The 22,288-nt window shown below is 38.3% G+C and overlaps 1 protein-coding gene across 11 annotated transcripts in view; it reads right to left on the reverse strand.

Annotated features, from left to right (window-relative positions):
* Positions 1-22,288, reverse strand: part of CFAP20DC (CFAP20 domain containing) — a 234,689-nt gene that overhangs the window by 11,644 nt on the left and 200,757 nt on the right. For all 11 annotated transcript variants that reach the window (XM_019805517.2, XM_011231610.3, XM_034658566.1 and 8 more), the window contains one exon: positions 396-490. In XM_019805517.2, the coding sequence (XP_019661076.1) occupies positions 396-490 (95 nt within the window). The remainder of the gene's footprint in view (positions 1-395; positions 491-22,288) is intronic.

The following is a 22,288-nucleotide window of genomic DNA, read 5'->3' on the forward strand; positions in this document are numbered from 1 at the left end:
CCAGTGAGGCAGGAGCATCAGGTCTGCTTTATAGTAAGACGAACAGCTAGTATTCGGCAGGTGCTATCCTACGTGCTTTGTGTATAGTATACCTTACTGAATCTTCATGAAAAACTTTCAGGTGGATGCTATTATCAGTCTTACTTTACACATGCAGTAACCAAAAGTCCTAAAGGCCACATGGCAGGAATTGGTAGAGCTGGAATCCAGATGAAGGTCAATTTGATACTGAAGGACTTATCCTATAAAATGAGGCACAGGGTATCTCATTTTGGGGGTGTGAGCCTAAATGATTAGCATGTAATAAAAACAGTGGCATCTCAAAGTGACTGATTTTCTCTAGTTGTAGTTAACGATTTTTATTTTTTTATGCACAACATTTTCCATAGTCCCACCTTGAGCACTCAAGCTTCCAGAAGAATCCAGATTCTGGTCTGTTGGCTGTTGACTGGCAGGAACAATCGGTGGGCTCAACATATTTAACCAGTCCCTAAAAAAAAAAGAAGAAAGTAAATAAACAACAGGTCTGCAATTTCATATATAAATTTAACCTTTCCCTTGGATTTTTAATTTCCTGGGGCTTCCACAGAGAAACTTTTTTTCCCCCTCCTTCATAGTTCAGAAGGACAGAATGTCCAGAAATTAATATTCAGTTCTACAAATGGATTAATATGAGGTCAATCACTGAACTAACTAGTTGTTCCACAAATACATCAACTAGATTAAAGATGACTATTCCTCTTGAAAGTTTATGATTCTGACTACTAAACTGTACACAGTCCCTCTCCTATAAGAACATTTTTTTGGTAATTCAGAAGAAGTGCAGCGGAGACAAAGCTTCTTATGATCTGTAAGGAAGCCTGGCAAAGTCACATGTCACCTCCATGACAACATTCCAAATGTGACCCTAAACAGAAGTGGCTCTTGGAGCGGTCAGGGACCAGCTGCAATGGTGGGGTCGGCAGGCACTCGCTCAAGTCTTCAGAGCCATCAGAGGGCAAAAGAAGGTAGAGTGAGGGGAGCCGGGCCCCAAGTGACCCATTCCTTCAGTTCTCCTATTAAGAACGGGGGCAAAACCATGCTGGAAAGCCACTCCTACATTCCCTGCTCCTCTGCCTCCAACTGCCAACCTCATTTCCCAAGTTCTTTACTCCCCTTCCTCCTCCATTCTTTTCCGGTCTTCCCGGTCCCTGCAGGAGGTACCTGCATGGGTGTGATACAAGAGGGTGACATCCAGAGGGCACGAGTCACTGTGTGTTCTACTTCAAGCCTTTCTCCTCTCTAAACTTGTTAGTGAGCTTCTTCAGGGGAAGTGAGCAGGAAGGGGAAGTGAAGGCTGTTCCAACGTGAACTCTCTTGCTTGCATTGATATTAGCATCTGTTTCATTTACCTTATTCTTCTCAACAGGAGCATGTCCTCATGACTAAACAACTTCTTTGTATACTTCTGTATTTCTGTTTTTATCTACAATGGGACATAATCCCAGCAGGAAGTAAGAGCACTGGCTCTCCAGGTCAATCCTGGCTCCAAGTTTCCCCGTGCAAGAGCTTGGCTACACCACTTACAACATAAGCCTCTTCTATAGAGAGGAGACAATGACAGTACCTCAGAGTTTTGTTGTTAGGATTAAATAAATTAAAAAAAAAAGGATGAAAAACATTTGGCATGGATCTGGGTACAGAGTTGCATTCAATGAATTTCAGCTACGACCACCATCATCTTCATTATTGGTGAAAATCATAGTGTGGCTTTCCCTACAATGATAAATCAAGGTAGCAGGAATTGGATTTTGTTGGAATTAAACCAGTCAAGGAGGGTAGAATGGTTACAAGTCTCTATAGCAGAGGTTTTCAGTGAAAGTCATTCATTCTTCCTGCAACAAAAAAAGTATCTCAATATAAAAATTACCCAATTCCTATTTATGATATTTTAAGACACTTTCAGTCACTCCTCACCTTAGCTATCACTAGATTATGTCTAATGAAATAAGCAAGGTGAACATGCTGTATAATTGAATTTCATAATAACCCATTAAGGACATCAGAAAGGAATTGTCACAGACTTCCAAGCTAATGGGGCATTTTCTGATAAGCACCTTTCATTCAGTCCATTTCATTACCGTAGACCCCAAATTCCCACATTATAGAAAATTACAAGGTCACAAACAAATTACCAGCCCTGGTGACCTCATTACTCAGTAAGAGTGCTGGAGAGCAACTAGGAACACCAGCAACAGAAATAATAATGTTATCATATGATGACATCCCCAGGGATGAATCAGAAACTCTAAACACTGGCAGGAGCAGTTCCTGCGCACAGTCCATGGACATGGAGGTTGTGTGACTATTATAAAAGGTAAGACATTCACTTCTTAGGCCAACAACTTGATTAATGTTTTTCCTTCTCTGCAGTAGCTGTGAAAAGTACAGAGTTCTTCCTTTCACGGTGTTTTGGTTGTTTAAAATAAGTTCAGATTTATAGCTTTTCTGTAAGAAAAGTACAAAGAGTATTTCTTTGTAAGAAGAGTACAAAGAACTCCTACATATCCTTCCTTCAGATTCCCCAACTTGAACACTTTATCACATTTCCTATCTATCTATCTATCTATCTATCTATCTATCTATCTATCTATCATCTATCAATCATCTATCTATCTAACATCATTTCTCTATCTAAATGGGATTGGCAAACTATGGCCTTTGGGCAAAGTCTGGCTCACTGCCTGTTTTTGCACAGCCTGCAAAACGAGAATGATTTTTACATTTTTAAGTGTTGAAAGTGTTGAAAAATTAAAATAATAAGGTTTCATGACACATGATAATTATATAAAATTCAAATATCAGTATCTATAAATAAAATTTTATTGGAATAAAGTCATGTTTATTTGTTAGGTATTGTCTATGGCTGTTTTTGTGCTACAATGATGGAATTAAGTATTTATTATTTGGCCCTTTACAGGAAAATGTTTGATGATCCCTGGTTTATACCTGCAGGCTCATTTCTCCAATACTAGTACAACACCACAGATTCATTCTCATCTCTCCTCTTTCCATATTTGTAACTCCTTTTGACAGTAAGGAACCTGGCTCCCATTATCCTCAATAAATTTACTTATTTTCTGAATTATAGAACATGTCAAAAGTAGTTTCAGAATTGCTAAGCAAAAACAAAACAAAACAAAACAACCAACAGAAAAGCCCAAACCTACTCTCTACAGTTCTCTATGGTTCTTTTCATTCCTTTGTTAAAATAGTATAAGATAGTAAAATAGTATGTTCTAAATTTACTTAGGTTAGTTCTTCTCCTCCCTCTTCAGTGTGGTTGTATTATTTGTTTGAAATGTAGTTGGAGTCATCCACTTCTGTTTGTATTATATTTTAGGTATTTTTTCTCCATTAACTGTTGATTTTTCTAATTTTTGTTGTTGAGTATGTAAAATGTTAACAGTTCAAAAGTCAAAATACACAGAAAGTCACATTCACGTAAGAGTTACATTTCCCTCATGCCTCCCAGTCTGTTTCCACCTCCTCATCACTTCCATGCCATTCCTACCAGCCCTTCAACAGGAAATCAATTTCATTCTGGTATGTCCTATGTTTCTTTTTGCAAGAAATAAACAGACAAGTGTCTAATGCAAAAGGTAGCATATCATAATGATTCTTGCACTTTCATTTTCCATCCCTAGTTCATAGAGAGCATTTCATTCTTTTTCACAGCTGCATAGTACTCTACTTGTGGCTATACTATCATGTATTTCACCACTCTCCCATGTTTGGGCATGTTTTTAATATTTTGCAATTACTGCAATTAACACTGCAGTGAATAACCTTGTGCTACCTATTTTTGTATACTTGGAGATATATCTTCAAGGTAAATTCCTAGAAGTGGAATTTCTGGGACAAAAGGTAAGTAGATATGTGGTTTTAGATACTGACGAATTCCCTCTGCAGGGGCTGTGCCATCTGCATTCCCACCAGCCATGCAGGTCAGTGCTGGTTTCTCCACAGCCATGTCATAAGAGTATATTGTCAAGTTTTTAATGCTTCCAGTCTGAGAGATAAAAACTGGTATCTTAAAGTAGTTCTGATTTGCATTTGTTCTCAGTATGAGCATTATGAATGGAGTTGACTGTCTTTTCATGTGCATAAGGCCATGTATGTAATATGTGGGTATATGCATATATGCATTTTATATCTATTTGTGCGTGCGTGTGTACTCATGTCATTGCCCCTTCTTCTATCACGTTTTTTGTCTTTTCACCTCACTTTGTCATGTGCCTTTGCTTACACTGTTTTTTTCCCCATGCAAAAGTTTAAAAAAATTTTTCTGTAATCAAACATATTACTCTTTTCTTTTATTGCCTCTGTACTTTAAGTTGTAGCACATGGTGTGAGTTTATTCTGGTATAAGGTGGATCTAATTTTATCTTTTAAAAATGACTACAGAGTTCTCTTGACAAGTGATATTATTTTAACTGAAGACTCAGAAGATATCACACAATTAAGAAATTTTGATCAAAGCAATGTGTTTGGCTTTTTACTAAGTATGCATTTATAAAGTATATTTTGAAAAAAAAAAGGGTTCTTTATTAACTATAAAATATGGAAAATATTGGGCTAAACACAGTCAACCAGGACTTTTTCTTGCAGGACTGTTGAGAGCTTTTAACACTGTGAATCTCCTGAGAGGAGGACAGCCCCTATGCATGCATCTGGAACTGTCACATTTTTGGGATTGTAAGTCCATAGACCACACCTTGAGAAATGCTGCTTCAGGTTATACTATTTTCCCATATTGGTGGCATTGTTTTTGTTTGTTTTGTTTTGATTTTACTTTGTATATGTTTAACAATTTCATTTTCTCCAGAGCATTTTTGTTGATACGCACAGGTGCATAGTCTAGCACCTGTATCTTATATACTTATATTTTCAAATGCAATATTTAATACTAATTGACTTGAACCTTCATCAACTTCTTTAAACCCCATGCCTTCCTAACTCAAGAAGCAGCAAACATCTAAGGCAGTGAGAGTTTAGCTGAGGTGCGCTCACAGCATGCCAACCCTGGCTAGAGCTCTGAACGTCGCCCTGCCCTGCTCTTACCTCAGGGGCTGTGCTCTGGAATCTCTTCTTACTCTTTGTTCCACCATTTTCATACTTGCCTTGTCTTTTGCACTTGACACTCTGGTTGCTTTCCTCGGCTCTGATTATAAACCTTTTCTCCTAAGGACTGACTCTATTTACCTGTTATGAAAGCCTCGAACTCCTTTGGTGGATGAACCACAGCCTTTTCAGTCAGGCCTGCTCTCTGAGCATGCTCAGGTATTGCTGGGTTGTCCCCTTTCCTCTTGCGGACTCAGGCAAGCCTCCCCCCCCTGCCTCTCCTCTTGAAATTAGAGAAAGGACCTCCAGGCACACCTATGCACGCTGAGTACGGTCACCAGAAGATGTGTTTTACTTAAGAGTCAAGACAATGGATTCACATTAAATACCACTTGTGAATTTTCAGAGTCCAGCTTTATATAATATTAAAATCTTGGCCAAAATAAGACTACCTCATGGTTTTCCTCCCACTTGCACACTAGATTTTTTGAAGTGAGGCCCTGAGCATTAACTGAATCAGATATTTTTACAACCAAGGAGGATGTCCTCAGTGAAGACTATGGTTTCAGTTCCCTCTTTTAAGAGCAAGATTTTGTTTACAAGAACAATTTTACACACAGTTATTTCATTAATGTGTTTCCTATAAGTATATTATGTGTGTACATGCACATACATCTATATACAAATACATGAGATGAGGCCAACAGTTAGCTTAATCATCTCTCTATATTCAATAACCATTTACTGAACTCCTGTGTGTCAGGTCCTGGGGAACCAAAGAGCTCACAGTCCGATGGAAAAAGCATTCTTGCCAGCAGAAAATGAATTAAAATATGGGTTGTACACAAAGGCTGCTGTGGGCCGATCAGATCACTTGTTTGTTCCCTTCAAAGACCTCCCTTGTAATGAAACTATCTACAAACTTGTATATACTGAAGTATTTATTTGAGGGGGGGATAATTATTTGAGAAATCTAAAAAAGATATAAGAAATCTAAAGAAATTACTCATCTAGTTTACAGCCCTGAGCTACCTGCTATCCTAAAGCTCTGGGTTAGAGGAGTCAGCCAGTTAAATCTGGATACGGGAGATCTTATATTCGGAATTTAGCAATATGCAGCAATTTCTATCCAATACCTAATGATACTTAGCATTTGGTGCCACTGCACATTTCTTATTCACTGAGAGAAATGTGGGTTTAAAAAATCTTGTAGGGCCAGGGAACGGAATGGGGAGAGGCCTGGGAAATATCTTACTCTGGAGGAATTCACAGATTCGTCTTAAAAGCTGATGAATACTGTTTTCTGAAAAAAACATACATAAACACTAAGTTTTACTTCCAATTTCAGGAGGTTGGAGATCATCAAAACTCCATTCACGGTCTTTTGGATTCCCAAATTAGGCACGTGTACACCTTGGAATACCGTGGAGATGGTGTTTTGAGCAGCGTAAATTCCATGGTTGGCAAAGTTTTTCTGTGAAGAGCCAGACAGAAAAACACTGGGCTTTACAAGCCATGAGGTCCGTGTTGCAACTATTTAACTCTGCTGCTATAGTGTGAAAGCACATAAACAATAAGTAAACAAACGGGCATGGCTGTATTCCAGTAAAATCTTATTTAAAAAATCTCGCGATGAACAGGATTTGGCCCACAGACTGTAGCTGAACGACCTCCATTTTAGAGAAAAGAACTGTGACATGAGACATTCTCAGGGCTCTTATGAAAACTCCTGTCAGCTTTTCCCATAAACGTGTTTTGAATCTACCTTTCTCACCAGCTCTACTTCAACCACCAAAGCCTAACGATGGCCTTGCCTCATGTTATCTGTAGCAAAAACTCTTAATGGATCCCCTCCTTGCCATTCATTCTGGCTTCACTTCTCTGCTGTACACACTATAGCCAAAATACCAATCTGATATGTCAACCTCTTGTTTCAAACCCTTCAGTATCATTGGGAAGATACTGTACTTGAGAATAAAACCAGAATCTTTATGCTGGCCTTTGAGGCTTTGCATAAACTAATCTCTATGTATTTTTCTAACCTTGCATTATTCTCCCTCTCACTAAGTTCCAGCCATTCTGATCTTCTCTCAATTTCTGGAATTTGCCATGCTCCCAACTATCATGGGGCCTTTGGCCAGACTGTGCCCTCCCGTCTAGAGCACATTCTCCTCCCCTGTTTCTACCCTTCCTTGGCCTGGTAAAGTCATACCCAACCTTCTGATTTTAGCTCAAGCATCACTCTCTTGGGAAGTCTTCCTTAACCCTCTCCAATCTAGCTGAGTTCCTTTGTTACTCCTTCTAATAGAGCAACTGTGATCTTCTCATTAAGACCTCTTGCCTCAGTTCATAATTAAATCCTCATTTGTTTGATCACTTGGTGTATGTAGTCTCCCCCAATTGCCTCTTAGCCAGCAGAGTGCCTGGCACAGAGTAAGCACTTCTTCCATATTTATCAAATGCACGACTTTTGAAAGAGTCTCTTTGGCAGTCCAGAATACCAAATGCCACTCATTGTTGAAAGTTTCCCTAACAATCTATAATGCTGTCATTACAACCCGCTCTGTATTTGTCCTCCATATTGCTTTCTCCACCTGCCAGGAGCATGCTATTGTTTCTTCATCATGTGCTTGGTACATACAATTTGGGGTAAAACTGGAGACAGACAACTTGCTTCTTTATAGCCATGATAGAAAATTTTAATTTTCTGCCTCAGAAAACAGAATGCTGGTTCAGAAATACATTTAACTAGTGTAAAAAAGCTAAGAAAGCTTCTTTCTTTTCTTTTCTCTTCTTTTTCTTTCTTTCTTTCTTTCTTTCTTTCTTTCTTTCTTTCTTTCTTCTTTCCTTTTTTCTTTTCTTTCTCTCTCTTTCAAACTTAAATAGCTTTTCTTCATAGGATTCACTTCCCATTTGAAGTAGGAAGCTCAAACTGTAAGTTGGGAACTTTTGTGTATCTCTTAAGATTGACTGGAAGAAGTATTAAGATGCTATTATTTAATTTTGGTTGGCTGTCCACAAGAGTACTCTAACCTCAGTGTTGGATTCTCAGTGTTTGAGGGTTGCCTTCTACAACATTCACACCAAGTGATTAGATAATCTATACCTGAGTATCAGTAACTGTGTGTGTACTTCTTTCAAAGACCACATTTCAACTTCAACTTTGTTAAAAGTTTTTTCTCATATTGAGGCAAAATCCATTTTATTTTCATCATCTTCACCTATTTCTCCTTCCTTTACCCTCAGTACTTTCAAGGAACAATTGTAATCTCTCTTCAAAACAGCATAAGAGAGCTTCTGTCCAGAAGTCCTTCCCCTTCTCTTTGGAACAGCAGCCTGTAACCACATGGTTTTCTGGGAGTTACCATGTTCCTAGTGAGCCTACAACCTCAGTTGATTGGTCCATATGTGGACACTTGACCTAACTTGGGCCAACCATTGTGCTTCCCCAAGAACTTTTGAAACTGAGTCTGAAAATGAGAGACAGTTTCCAGTAAAGATGGAAGCCAAAAGAAGTAAAACTCAGATGCCACTGGTTACTGTATTTCCTATCACACAGAGGAAGCTAGTCTGAAGAGAGAATGAGGCAGCTTAAAGTCTGGATTCTGGAAATGAAACAGTGTTGGTATTACTGCATGAACTGGGAACCCGGGGTGAGGAAGCTGCTTTGGGTGATCCAGGAGTTTGTTAAACACATGAGGAATCTGAGGTCTTGGTAGTTTCTCTAAGGGAAGAGGTGCTAGAAATATTTAGGGATCCATTACTAGGTCCTAACCTTAGCTCTTGAATATATTGACATATCTGTATACCCACTGCCACCATCTTAGTCTATGCTTATAGAATTTTCCCTTGTTCTTCCCCTAGCCAATATGGATTCCCTCTAATCCAATCCAGGTGAATTTTTAAAAATTTGCTCTTAGGGAAAAATGCAAAATCACTACATTGGCTTGAAGATTTATTTATTTATTTATTTATTTATTTATTTATTTATTTATCTATCTATCTATCTATCTATCTATCTATCTATCTATCTGAGATAGAGTGAGTGAGAGCATGTGCAGTGCGGAGAGGGGCAAAGGGAGAGGGAGAGAGAGAATCTTAAGCAGGCTTCATGCCCAGCATGGAGCCAGATGCAGGGCTCAATCTCATTACCCTGAGATCATGACCTGAGCCAAAATCAGGAATTGGACTCTTAACAAACTAAGCCACCCAGGCGCCCCCACTGGTTTAAAGTTTTACATAGTCTGGTCCTTACTATCTTTACAGAATATTTTTGTGCATTTCCCTCACTCTCACCACCACACTAACTCTAGGCTTCAGAGAGAGAGCCACATCCTTAGACTCTTTTCTCATAATCACCTAGTGCTATAGAGTGAATTTTGTGGCCCAAAATTCTTATGCTGAAAACTAATCCCCAGTGTGATGGTGTTTGGAGGTGAGGCTTTGGGAAGTGCTTAGGTCATGAGGGTAGAGCCCTCATAAATGAGATTAGTGCCCTTATAAAAGTGAACCCAGAGAGTCCCCTTGCCCCTTCTGCCAAGGAGGACACAGTGAGAATACAGCTGTCTATGAACCAGAAAGACAAGCTGTGACCAGATTATAAACTCCATCAGGCAGGCAATCATGTCTGTTTTCTTCCCTTTGGGCTTGACGCATAATAGATGCTCAACAAATGTTTGTTGAATGGTTATACTGGAATTAAAATTTAAAAAATGTTGAATGAATGAATGAATGAATACTTGTAGGAAGGAAGGTCAGGGCCATAAGAGGAAGATCTACAGGTGAGAATGAAAAGATTGAGAAATGGATGAATTCTTAAGATCTGGTAGAGAGGAGGTCAGGAGAACATGCTCTGAGAACAGTGAGAGCAACAGCAGGGGCCAGGAAATGCAGCTAGTTCAGAACAATATGGGAATTATTCTTCCAAGATATTTCTTCTCCTCCCCTCCTAAAAGTGCTCAGAGGATGTTTATGTAATGGTGGGATCCGGAATAGGATTGCATTTCTTCCATAGCAAATTTGGGAAACACATTGCATAAGGAAGCACTGTATTTTCATTTCACATCAATCTATGTTTATTTGGAGACATGCAATAAACACTCACACAAAAGGGAAATCATACTCTTTCTTCTTCTGGCCTCTACAAAAATCATCTCTCCTGCCCATGCTTTTGTCAGAAAATCCATAAAATGGAGAGGACCCAGCTCCCTCCAAGTGCTCAATGCTCCAACAAATCACAGAAATCATTAATTCCTCTTACTCTACTAAATATACTTTATATGTTCTCTGTAGAGCTGAATATCTTTCTTGTTTGGCAGTATTTTCCTTCAGGCTAAAAAAATATTAATGACATAGCATCTTGGGACCATTTTACAGACACTGACTCATTAGATATGGCAGATAATTCAACTCTAGAGACACAAATCCAGGCATCAGCCATCAAATTCAACTACAACATGTGAACAGTAATAGCCCATCTCCTTGAGACAGCAGCCTTCCTTGCCTTCTCCGTACTGTTACCACCATAGCTGCTTTATGATTTCACACTGAATAGATGTTTATTGAGCCCCTGCGGGGTCTCAGACTTTATGCTGGGTACTGAGGAGTAAGACATGATTCTGCCCTTGAGGAATTCAGTCTCCTGGAGACAGACTGTTCATTAGACCAACATTTAGAAAAAGGTGAAATAAGTATTGTTAAATAAAGTTAAGCCCAGGGAACCTTTAACAGTTAGGAGATTTTAGGTAGGGGTTTCAGCAAAAGTGATGAAAGTGTTGTTCCTGAAGGATGAGGACGAAGGAGCAAGACAGAGAAAAGATAGAAGGATATTCTAGAAAAAAACAGCTTACACTACAGCAGAAAGGTGTGGAGAGCCAGGAGCACCCCTCGCAGTGTGCAATGATGGGCACTGGGCATATGTATCCGCTAGATGATGGGAGTGTAGTCAATTGCTTAAGAAAGCAGGGGTTTTAGGTGGCAAACTAAAAAGTTCTTACTTCATTCTGAAGGCCCTGAGGATCTTTTGAAGGATTTTAAGCTACAAGAGTCTTGGATTTGTCTTTTAGAAAGATCGCAGTAGCAGTTGTGCAGAGAATGGATTGGTGGGGAATAAGAAGGGGGCTAGAAAGATGAGCTAGGATTTCGTTGCTGTGTAATCTAGGAGAGAACTAATGATATTATTTTGGAAATTTAGTACCTGTGGGTATGAAAATACACGTGAGGAACACAGAGCCTTCCCTTTGACAAAACTGATTTCCCATTATATCAAAATAAGGTCATACTGTACAAAAGTCTCCTAAGAAGACATCTTGTTTTTGTCATCCTATGGGACTGAAAGGCTCTAGAGATGGCAGTTTGCCTCAAGTATCTTACACTCTAATTAGGACTATTTTAGATTCTTTCTGTGTGCTCCATATATTATCTAAGTAAAATTCAAATAGTTATTGAGGGTCCATGTGCCCAATGCTGTGTTGGGTATATAAGGATACTGGATAAAAATAAGACATGGTCCTAGAAAAGTAGGCAAAGATACGAATGGGCAGGTCAGAAGAAAAGACATATAAATACCCACTCCTCAATATGGAAAGATGTTGACCATGTATGTAATTATAGAAATGCAAATTAAAATAATGAGATACCACTGACACAGAGTAGCTTGGCAAAAGTTCTGAAGTTTCATGAAACTCAGTGTGAGCTGGTAGGAATGTAAACTGGTGGACAATTTGGTAATATCTATCAAAGTTACCTTTTGACCAAATAATTTTACTGCTAAGAATGTGTTGTAAACACATACTTGCCCAAGCTCACAAAGACATGTGCGTGAGGACGTTTGTGACAGCACTGTTTACAGTAACAAAAAGCTAGAAACCACCTAAATGTCCATCAGCAGAGAACTGGTTAAATAAATTACGGTACATTCAAACAATGAAATAACGTCTGGCAGTTAATGAAGAATGTGTTCACCTATATGTGTAAATTCAGAAAGATGTCCAAAATCTATTCAGTAAAAATCTAAAAAGCAAGTATAGAACAGAATGGAGTCTTATCCCATTTTTGTTGAAAAAATATGTAAATAAAACATGTATTTCCCTGTAACATGCACAGAAAGTTTCTGAAGGATGTCCAAGAAACTGTTAACTGTCAGCATACCTGGGAGCAGAAATGTGGGTTTGGGGGTGGGAGGAATAAAATCTGTTTCTCACTTTCTACCTTTCTGCTCTATTGAATATTTTTCTACTTTCCGTTTTAAAAGGCAGATTCTCTCTCTTTAGGAGCTTTCAATTTGATGACATCTATATGAAAACTTCTCTGAAACACAGCTTCAAAGTATCTTTTAAAAAGTGTTTTAAGTGATGAGTGCTTACTGGAAACAGGAGTCTAGATTGGTCTTTCAACCAATAGGGGAGGAAAGAGGAAAATAGTGCCTTCCTCATGCCAACATGCACCATCTGAGCTGATCCTAGCAGCCTTCCCCATTGGAAATACCAACTTCAATGATGAAAGCAGAACATTTTGGGTCTTTATAAATGTTGGTAATGTTCCTGGAAATTGTCAAGTTTTCACTTGCATAAGCAACAGCTGCTTTATCTAATGCTATAGATATGACTAAAAAAATAGGTGGTGGCTTTTTATTATTATTATCTTTTAACACATCATCCACGAGCCTGATTATTAAAACAAAATGGTTCCTGGGCTGAAATCTGCACTGTCAGGTCTGACAACTCAATGATATAACTTGATAACTAGTGGTTACAATGAGAAAGTTGGAAGATGCTCTGTGATAGGCCAGCCTAAAAGCTCAGAGGGGACACACAGACTTCTTCATTCTACAAGATGTATTCATGAGAATATGGAGAAGCAGCTTACTATTATGTTTTAATCTGCTTTTCAAAGGATTTCTTTCTTTTTTAGTTGCTGGAAGATAAAAGGTCTTAGCACCTTGGAAAACTAAGCAGTGACTCACTTATCCTTTACCTTTCACTGGAGGGGAATCATTTTGGGGTGAAAATTCTCAAGGAAGTCAGTTTATCTCCTCAAAACAGAAAAAACTAATCAAGCATTGTCTGATTAATTAGAGACACTTGAAAAAAATCCTATCAAGGCCTACAGCTGTAATCAATTTAATCAACATGCAGAGAGCCAATCTGGTTTCCTTGATTAACAAAGCTGAATGTTAAACAGAGAAGTGTGACATTGTAGTGCCATTAGCTAAGGCTACACATTGAGCATTTTCCCTAAATGTTCAAAGTCAGGTCAGGATAAAGTGAAAACTCTCTTATGATGAGGACCATGGGCATGAACATTGCAATTCTTCCCCTTCATATTTCCATGCTGGAAGAACAAGTTTCATCTAAGGAGTAGAAATGGGTAGTAACTTCATGCTTCAAGCAAGACACACACAAAATCAACTACTTGAAAAGATCACACAATAATAAAATGAGGACAAAAAAAGTGATGTGAGATTTCTCTCAGTTTAGTGTCACCCAAATTGGTTATGGAATTCATCAGGAACAGACATGCCAGACATAAAGAGATAAAATTTTTCTTATTACATTTTTAAGATGTGGATGTGAAATGCATCCATATAGTGTTTGATGAGTAAATTGGAAAATTCAATTTGCTTATTTTATTTGCATGAAGTCAATTTAAATGTCAAGATGTCTAATGCAAGATTGGTTTATTAATGGTTTGTTTCTTGCTTTTAAAAATCACAGTTATAACTATAAAGGGATGATCATATTTTGAGTAGTCGATCTTTGCAATACAGTCTGGAATTCTGTCTTTGAAAACAGCAACTCTCAATCTTTTGGGGATTAAAAAAATTCTCTTTTTTTGTGCTTGGAATTTAGTGAGAGCACAAATAAATACTTGCTAACTAATGTGTTGCAATCAGATACTACATTTGTTGCATGTAATGTTATCAAAATAGTTTAATTATGGAAATATGCAAATAATTTACCTAAAAAATAAATTGAAAAGAATTCAAGGTAATCTCAATATCATTCCCATTCACATATGTTTTCTTGAAGACAGGGGGAAAGGAAAGAGTATGCATGGCACATAGAAATCACTTCATAAGAGTTTCAAGCCTGCCCACTAGTAATATATCATAGTACCTGGATTTTGGTTGGTTACTTTTCTTCTCCCTCTTCTGAGAATGTAGCTCTTCTTTCTTTCTTTCTTTTTTTTTTTTTTAAAGATTTATTTATTTTAGAGAGGGGGGTGGGGCAGAGGTAGAGGGAGAGGTAGAGGGAGAGAGAGTCCTAAGCACACTCTGTGCTGAGCGTGAAGCCCAATGGGGGGCTTGATCTCATGATCCCAAGACCTCAGCCTGAGCGGAAACCAAGAGTCAGATGTCTAACCAACTGCACCATCCAGGTGCCTCTATAGTTATTCTTTCTTATGGGCAACCCACTTCATGTGGTTTGTGGGGAGGGGGTGCTAAGCCTTCCTTCACTTTCAGCATGGGGGCAGACATGAGGCCCAAGGTAGACCAGAATATACTCTTGGTCTTTTGCTGCATTTATGAGCAGGGCCCTGACTCATGTCCACCAAAATGTGCACGTGTGAATTACATTTATTGCGTACACTTTCCCGGCAGAGAATGAAAGGTTAAGAAAAACTATATGAAGCTGTTATATTTTAAGAGGTCTTTCAGGAACCTTACATTTCTATGGGAGACAAATACAGTTTTACCCAGCAGAAGGATGTTCACAGAATGAGCATTTCTCATTCAATATAAACACGACATCTTCGAAGATGCAGAGCAAACAAACAACCGTCTCCTGAAATAACAGGTTTTATCTTCATATCTTTGAAGGAACATTAAAAAATATCTGAATGCCTGCTTTTGCCACTTTATTTATTTATTTTAAAGATTTTATTTATTTATTCGACAGAGATAAAGACAGCCGGGGAGAGAGGGAACACAAGCAGGGGGAGTGGGAGAGGAAGAAGCAGGCTCATAGCGGAAGAGCCTGATGTGGGGCTCGATCCCATTATGCCGGGATCACGCCCTGAGCCAAAGGCAGACGCTTAACCGCTGTGCCACCCAGGTGCCCCTGCCACTTTATATTTTTGTTCTAAGTATTGATAATAGAGTGTGACCAAGCCACAGTCCCTCCACTCTAGAGGTGGAGACAGATAATAAGTATACAAAGAAGTGAAGGGGTTCAGACTATGCCGCCCCAAAATGTGCTACCTTGACATAAGGATTATTTTGAGCTGAAGGCAATGAGAAGAAGTAGACACAAGAAAAAGTCTTTGCAATCCCTTTATCAGGAAGCGTTGGATGATTTTTAATGACTGGAGCCAACTCTAGACTCTTATCAGAGATGACACCAGAGCAAACTACATAAAAAACCTTACTAACTTGCTCTTATTTTCCATTAATTCCTAATAAATAGCTATATCTATATCTCCTCCCACAATGTGCCACCTCTGGAAACTCAAAGTCCCTTTTCTTTGTCTTGTCACTTCTACAAAATTTATTGGTTTTTTTGTTTGTTTGTTTGTTTTATTAAGGTGCTATATAAGCCCAAGTTCTAATCAGTCCTTTGAGTCACTCATCACTGAGTACTTCTGTGATTCTACACATTGCAGGTGTTAATAAATTTCTGTTTTTCTTGTTATTTGTCTTTTGGCACTCTAATTTTCAGGAGAGTATGGGGGGGGTAGAGGGAATAAGTTTTTCCTCTCCTACTGAAGGAATATTATTTCAGATAGATAAAAGTGCTCTAAAAATCTAAAAAATAAAATTAGATTTCATGAATATTTCATATTAACAGCTCTAACACAAAGTAAAGGTGATACGTCCTCAAAAAACTTCAACCTGTAGCACCCAGACTGATCCTAAATGCACAGGGAGAATGGGAACCAGAGAATGGTTGGTATGGGGTCATCTCTCAGAAATGGATGTTTCTAATATAATGAGCCTCTCATACAAACAAAATAAATTCACATTTAAACCATGTTTACCAAGGAAGTCCTATCACTGAGAATCCATAGATATTTTCAAGCTCTTACATGTGTAATTACAAGGAGGAATGGGGAGGCAATGGGGAATCAGAGAGAAGTTCATGACTTTATTATTTTTTAAAAGATTTTGTTTATTTATTTGAGAGAGAGAGAGCACAAGCAGGGGGAGGGGCAGAGGGAGAAGCAGACTCCCTGCTGAGCAGGGACCCGATATGGGACTGGATCCCAGGATCGTGGGATCATGACCTAAGCCAAAGGTAGACTCTTAATCGACTGAGCCACCCAGATGCCCCAGTTCATGACTTTAGATGGACTACCTCAACTTCTAGGGTTGATTTCCTAAAACCCAGCAAGGCTTGGTTGGTCACAAAATGGAATGCTAACATATTCCCATGCTGCATATCTGGATGAACAAGAGGCTGGTGGGGGAGCAGGTAGAGGGAGACTGTAGCAATTGCAACAACTATCCCCACCATAACAGAAAACACCTTGATAATCCAGTGTGAAGCTAGACATTAGACACATATTTGGGGTACCAACATACCATATAATTTAAGTTGCACAGTTTTTGATTTGAGTTTAAATTTCCTTTTAAAAGGCCTGCAAATTTGGGCTAAACTCTGTGCATTTTTCACCTGGAATATGGGAATAACAGGACTCACCAAAATCAGGTTGTGGCAGGGATTAAATGAAATAATATAGCCTATGGAAACTCTCACCACTCAGGGCCTGCTACAGAGATGGAGCCAGTAAGTGACAGATGTAGTAATAGTGTTAGTAGTTACTATCATCTGAAATTACAGAAAAAGATTCACTGTCAAGCAACTTTATATAACACCTTTTCTGGAGTTATAAGACAATTATGTGTTAAATGCATTATAACTAAATCATTAGCAAATCAAGAGCAGAAAACTTTGCAGCCTTCTCTAACTTTAACTAGAGACTAATTACCTTAAAATTAGAATACAAAATACAACCATCTAAGCCTTTCTAAGGAATGATGGGACTTAATGTTGCAGAAAGAGTAGGTGGGGTTTAATTTAATGCTCTAATTTAGCTCTCTGGGCTTTTGTAAAGAATACCTACAGGGTATCATTTTCATCTTTAAGTGTGTCAGATTATCGGATGCCATATTTATGTACTGATTTCCATTTTCCTTTCAAAGTTTGGTTATTCTTTTATGTTCAGTAGTCAAATAAAACAATGATATGCTTAAAAGAAGGCTCTGTGAGGTGAATGACAATTTAATTTTTCCCCACTGTTGGCTGGTTACACAAGAAAATAAAGAACTGGGGAAAGTTGACAGGATCTTTATTTAGTTGACTAGATTTATTCCCCAGCAGTTGCAGGGCATGTTAATTGTAACATTTTGGTTAATGAAAAATATTGTGATTGAATGGTGATATGGATGATAAACGGACTTTTGAACAGATATGATGGTAAAATGCTATTTTTAAAACATCGGGAGGAAATAATCATTATTCTTTTGTTGCTTGGCCCATTCTAGTGAGTAAACTGGGCTTGCCAGAAAGGACAATAATTCTTTCACATCACGAAGCTACCATCATCACCATGATTATTCATGCTGTTACTCCAGCTGCTATTTAACCTAAGTACGGTCCTTGTCCTAAAGAAAGCTTATATGGTAAACTAAAAAAGGCAGAAAGATACAGAAACATTAAAATACCAGAAAGAGCAAACTGACTATATTAGACTAAGAGTCACATTAATGGTTCTTATCAAGAAATTCTTTTATTCAGAATGTGTAATATACACATAGAAAAGTACACAGATAATAAATGCACAACTCAATGAGTGATCCCAAAGTGGCCATAACCACCACCTGGACCAAGAATAGAAGCTTCCCTTACTCCTCCTCCTGATCATTACATTCCCTGATCCCCAAATGTAGCCTAGATGGTAACTTCTAACACTACCAACTAGTTGGCCTGTGTTTAAATTTTATATAAATGGAATCACACAACATGCATTCTTCAGGTGTCTAGATTCTTTCCCTGAATATTACATTTGTAAAATTCATCCATGTTTTTGAGTATAAATTGTATTCCATTGTATAAATAGTATTCCATTATGTAAATATAACCCAAATTACTTAGGCCTTCTATTATTGAAGGGGAGTGGGTTGTTTACAATTTGGGGCTATCATGAATATATTTGTGTTGGGAGAAAAAACTTTCCTCTTCCAAGTTGGGTCCAGTGGTTGGGGGCCTGCAAATGAACTGACAATAGCCAGATGAACAGGAGAAAAAGACAAAGTTTAACTCACTGAATAGCCAGATAAAAGTTTATATGCCAAATTAACAAAGGGGGTGGTTTAGGTCTTCAATAGGCAAGTATGGAAGGTTCTATTAGATTTTTTATGCCAGTGGGAATGGACAGTCTGTCTTCATGGCAGCTGTATTTTCAGGAGGCTCTGCTTTAGTGAGAGAAGGGGAGTTCAGATATTTCTTTCTGCATCCTCTGTAGCTCAAATGTTTTCACTGTAAAATAATCCTTATGTCAACTCTGGGAGTCTGACTGGGTCCCCACAGTTTATATGTTTTTGGATGCACATACATATGCATTCTACTGGCCATATCTCTAGGAGGGTAACTGTTGGGTAAGAGTATGGTTGTATTCAGCTTATGTAGTTGCTGCCAAAACAGTTTTCCCAAGTAGTTGTATCAATTTACACTCCCACCAGCAGTGTGTGAGAGTTCTAGTTCCTCCAAATCCTCACCAAAATTATTGATTTGTATTTTAGCCATTGTGATGAGATGTAGTAGAATCAGTGTTCTTATAATTTTTATTTCTCTGATTTTGTTTAATGACTGTGTACATTTTTGTGTTTACTGGTCATTTGGATACTTTCTTTTGGAAATGCCTGCTCAAGTCTCTTGGTCATTTTGTTTTCTTTTGGAGTGCCTCTTTTTTCTCACTGATTTGGGGTTCTTTCTATATTCTGGACTTTATAAATACTTTGGAGCACTTCCTGTGTTGCAAATATCTTCTACTCTGTGTCATGGCTTTTTACCTTGTTAAGTCATGTCCTTTAATAAGTTCTTAATTTTAATTTGGTCAGTTAGCAATTTTTTATGGTTACTGAAATTTGAGACCTATACAAGACCATGAAGCTATTTTTTGAAGTTGGCTTTCTAGAATTTTATTGTTCAATATGGTAGCCACCAGTTACAAGTGGCTACTGAGCACTTGAAATGGATTTAATCTGAATTGAGATGGGCAGTAAATATAAAAAACACCGGATGTCAAAGACTTATGATGACAAAAAGAATGTAAAGTATCTCATTAATACAATATTTTAAACTGATTATGAAGGGACCAACAACCAATCAGAATGACATAAAGGCTACTTTAGGCTGAAAACATTTGGGCAAATACTAAACGTAAAAAGAAATCTCATGTGAACTTCCCCTTATCTGACTAGAGCAGAGCTTTTCAAGAGTCAGCTGCTGCAAATACCCCACTCTGGAAAAGTCTTCAGTCAGGGAGGTGATTGACTTTGGTGACTGGACATTCCAAGAAATTGTGTAAACAAGCCTTATCAGAACCTTCCATCCTTTCCCACTGAAGTCCTAACCCCTCTCCTCGGCTCCCATTTATTAACCTGATATATAAACATTTACCCCTGGCTGTTTGGGGGGCCTCTCCTTATAAAATGCTTCCACATGCATGTGCATAAAACTTTTCTCCTGTTCATACATTGTCAACAAATTCATAACCCCCCATCTCCCACCAACCACTCAAACCTAAGTTGGTAGAGAAAAAGCTTTCCTCCCCCAAATTATGATTGAAATGATAGTATTTCAGATATACTGTGCTAAATAACTTAAAAAAATTAATTTTACTTGTTAATTTTTAAATGTTACTAGAAAACTTGAAAGTTAAATATGTGGCTCACATTCTGTTTCAACTGGACAGCAGCTCTGGATGCTGTTTTATTCCTCTAGATGTGATTCTTTTGCTTCTGGCAGGCAATTAGGGTAGGGTCACAGGGCCATCAGCAATTAGGACAATTCAAAATAAATGTGTCTTGAATTCTCCAGAAAGCTGGTCTATTTCTGGTTAACTTGTTTACCTAAGGTATAGCACTCTGGGGTTTCATAGACCCAAAAACTATAATTTTTGTCCCCCAAGCCCATGAGGCTGTTGGAAGCTATAGGCTCACTCCTCAGCCTCTCAACTGCTGCTTTGTGGTGCAGAATTTTTCTTGAGAAAAGTGGTATAGCATGAAGGCTCCCTCCCTTCTCTGATTCCCTTCTCTTCTGGAGCAAAGCCCCATAAATTCTCACTGTCCTGGAAACTCTCCAATGACTTCAATCAGATGATTCTTGTATTTTGTTTGGTGTTTCTGGATGTTCTCAGAGGGAAGTTCAGTGTGAAACAACCAAGTCTGCCACTGCCAGAGGCAGAACTCATATTAATTAATTTAAAAATATATCATGTCTGTCATTAATGTTGTTGGATTTTAATCATGGATGATGCGGAGGACTGAGGGTTCTGGAGAAGGGGCAGTCCTAATTTCATTTTAGTCAGGGAAGGTTTTACAGAAGAGTGGGGATGACTTTAAGAGTAGGAGATACAGATAGCAAGGTGATAGTTCCTGAGTCAGCGAGTGTCATGTAAGGCTAGGAATATATTCTATTTGATAACCTAGCTGACTAAATGGATTATAGAAATTCTAGCTCAAAGAATCAAATGGATTATAAATCACATGCTAATTCTGATTGGTAGTATATCCTGGAGTATGTTATTGGGAAGGATTTTAAGTTTGCAGTGGGTCTCAGTGGGCAAGAGGATTGCAGTCCACTGGCAATGCCTGCATTAGACAAAGGATGAGGGATAGCTGGACATGAGTGTGAATCATAACATCCCAGAAATTATATGCAATGATTGAATTATCATGCGTTACAAGTATACTATTTAGCTGTTTGTAAATTAAAATAATTTAGATTTATCATGTAAGGTGTCTGAACATGCCACCCCAAAAATACTGCTTTGACATATTGATTGTTTTGAGCTGAAGACACTTGAGAAACAGTAGATTCAGGAAGGGCTCCCTAACCTTCCCCTTTCTACCTAAAAGCAGGGTATAAAACTTCCCAGGAGCAAGGTGCCCTTTCTGGTACATGGTACAATTCAATCACCAGGGATACCACTGACAGTCACCTTATTAACACAACCCTTATCTTTTATTAGTTTCCCCTATATATTTACTGCCCCATAGTTTGCCATCCTAAGAACCAAAACCCCTTTTCCTTTGTCATGTCACTTCTCTAAAAATACACTGTTCTGTGCTAAGATGCTATATAAACTTTAAGTTCTAACCACTCCTTTGAGTTACCCATCATTGAGTTTTTCCCATGTGTATATGGGTTGCACACATAAATAAAATCTGTATGCTTTTCTCTTGTTAATCTTGTCAGTGTAATTTTCAGGGCCCAGCTGCAGAACCCAGAAGAGTAAAGAAAAAAAATAATGTTTTTTCCTCCTCTATAATCACATTACTTCAAAATGGCTCTTGATCAATATCAACATGAAGGAAGATCTTTAATGGAGGACCAAAGGGCTTTATATTCAGCGATGACCTATTTAAGGTTACAATAAATGTCCTGCAGAAACAGTGAGCATGCTTTGCACATTTATGGGACACATTTGGCTGAGAGAGAGAATAGGTTGGGTGACAAAACTGATATTCAGAATGATTTTGATAGACAAGAAAATTGATTCAGACACCAATATTTATTCCACAAGTATCTACCAAGATCTATTTTTATGTCAGATTCTAGGACAGAATACAAAAATAGTGTTCCTGCCCTTTAGAGCTTATAGTATAGTATGGAGGGTGAGGCCAACATCAAACAGGTAATCACACAAAAATGAGTAAATGATGTGAAGTTAAATGGTGCTGTAAGAACACATGAATAGAGGTTTGGGGGTTCCCTAGGGGAAGTGATACTTGAAAGGAAATCTAATGGATGAATAGGTATTAACCAGTCAAGGTGGAAGGCAAGGTAGGGGAAAACAATCTAGGAAGGAGCAGCAATGGGCAAAGGCCCTGAAGTAGGCAGGTTTGAGAAGGAAAGGCAGCCAGTGTGGCTAAAGTACAGATCTCCAGAGGGGAAAGGATGCAAAATAAGGGTGTTCCCGTACTGCACCAAGCCACTCAAGCCTTGTAGGCCACTGAATG

Source organism: Ailuropoda melanoleuca, chromosome 4, assembly GCF_002007445.2.
Source record: "Ailuropoda melanoleuca isolate Jingjing chromosome 4, ASM200744v2, whole genome shotgun sequence".
In the NCBI taxonomy this organism is placed as follows: domain Eukaryota; kingdom Metazoa; phylum Chordata; class Mammalia; order Carnivora; family Ursidae; genus Ailuropoda; species Ailuropoda melanoleuca.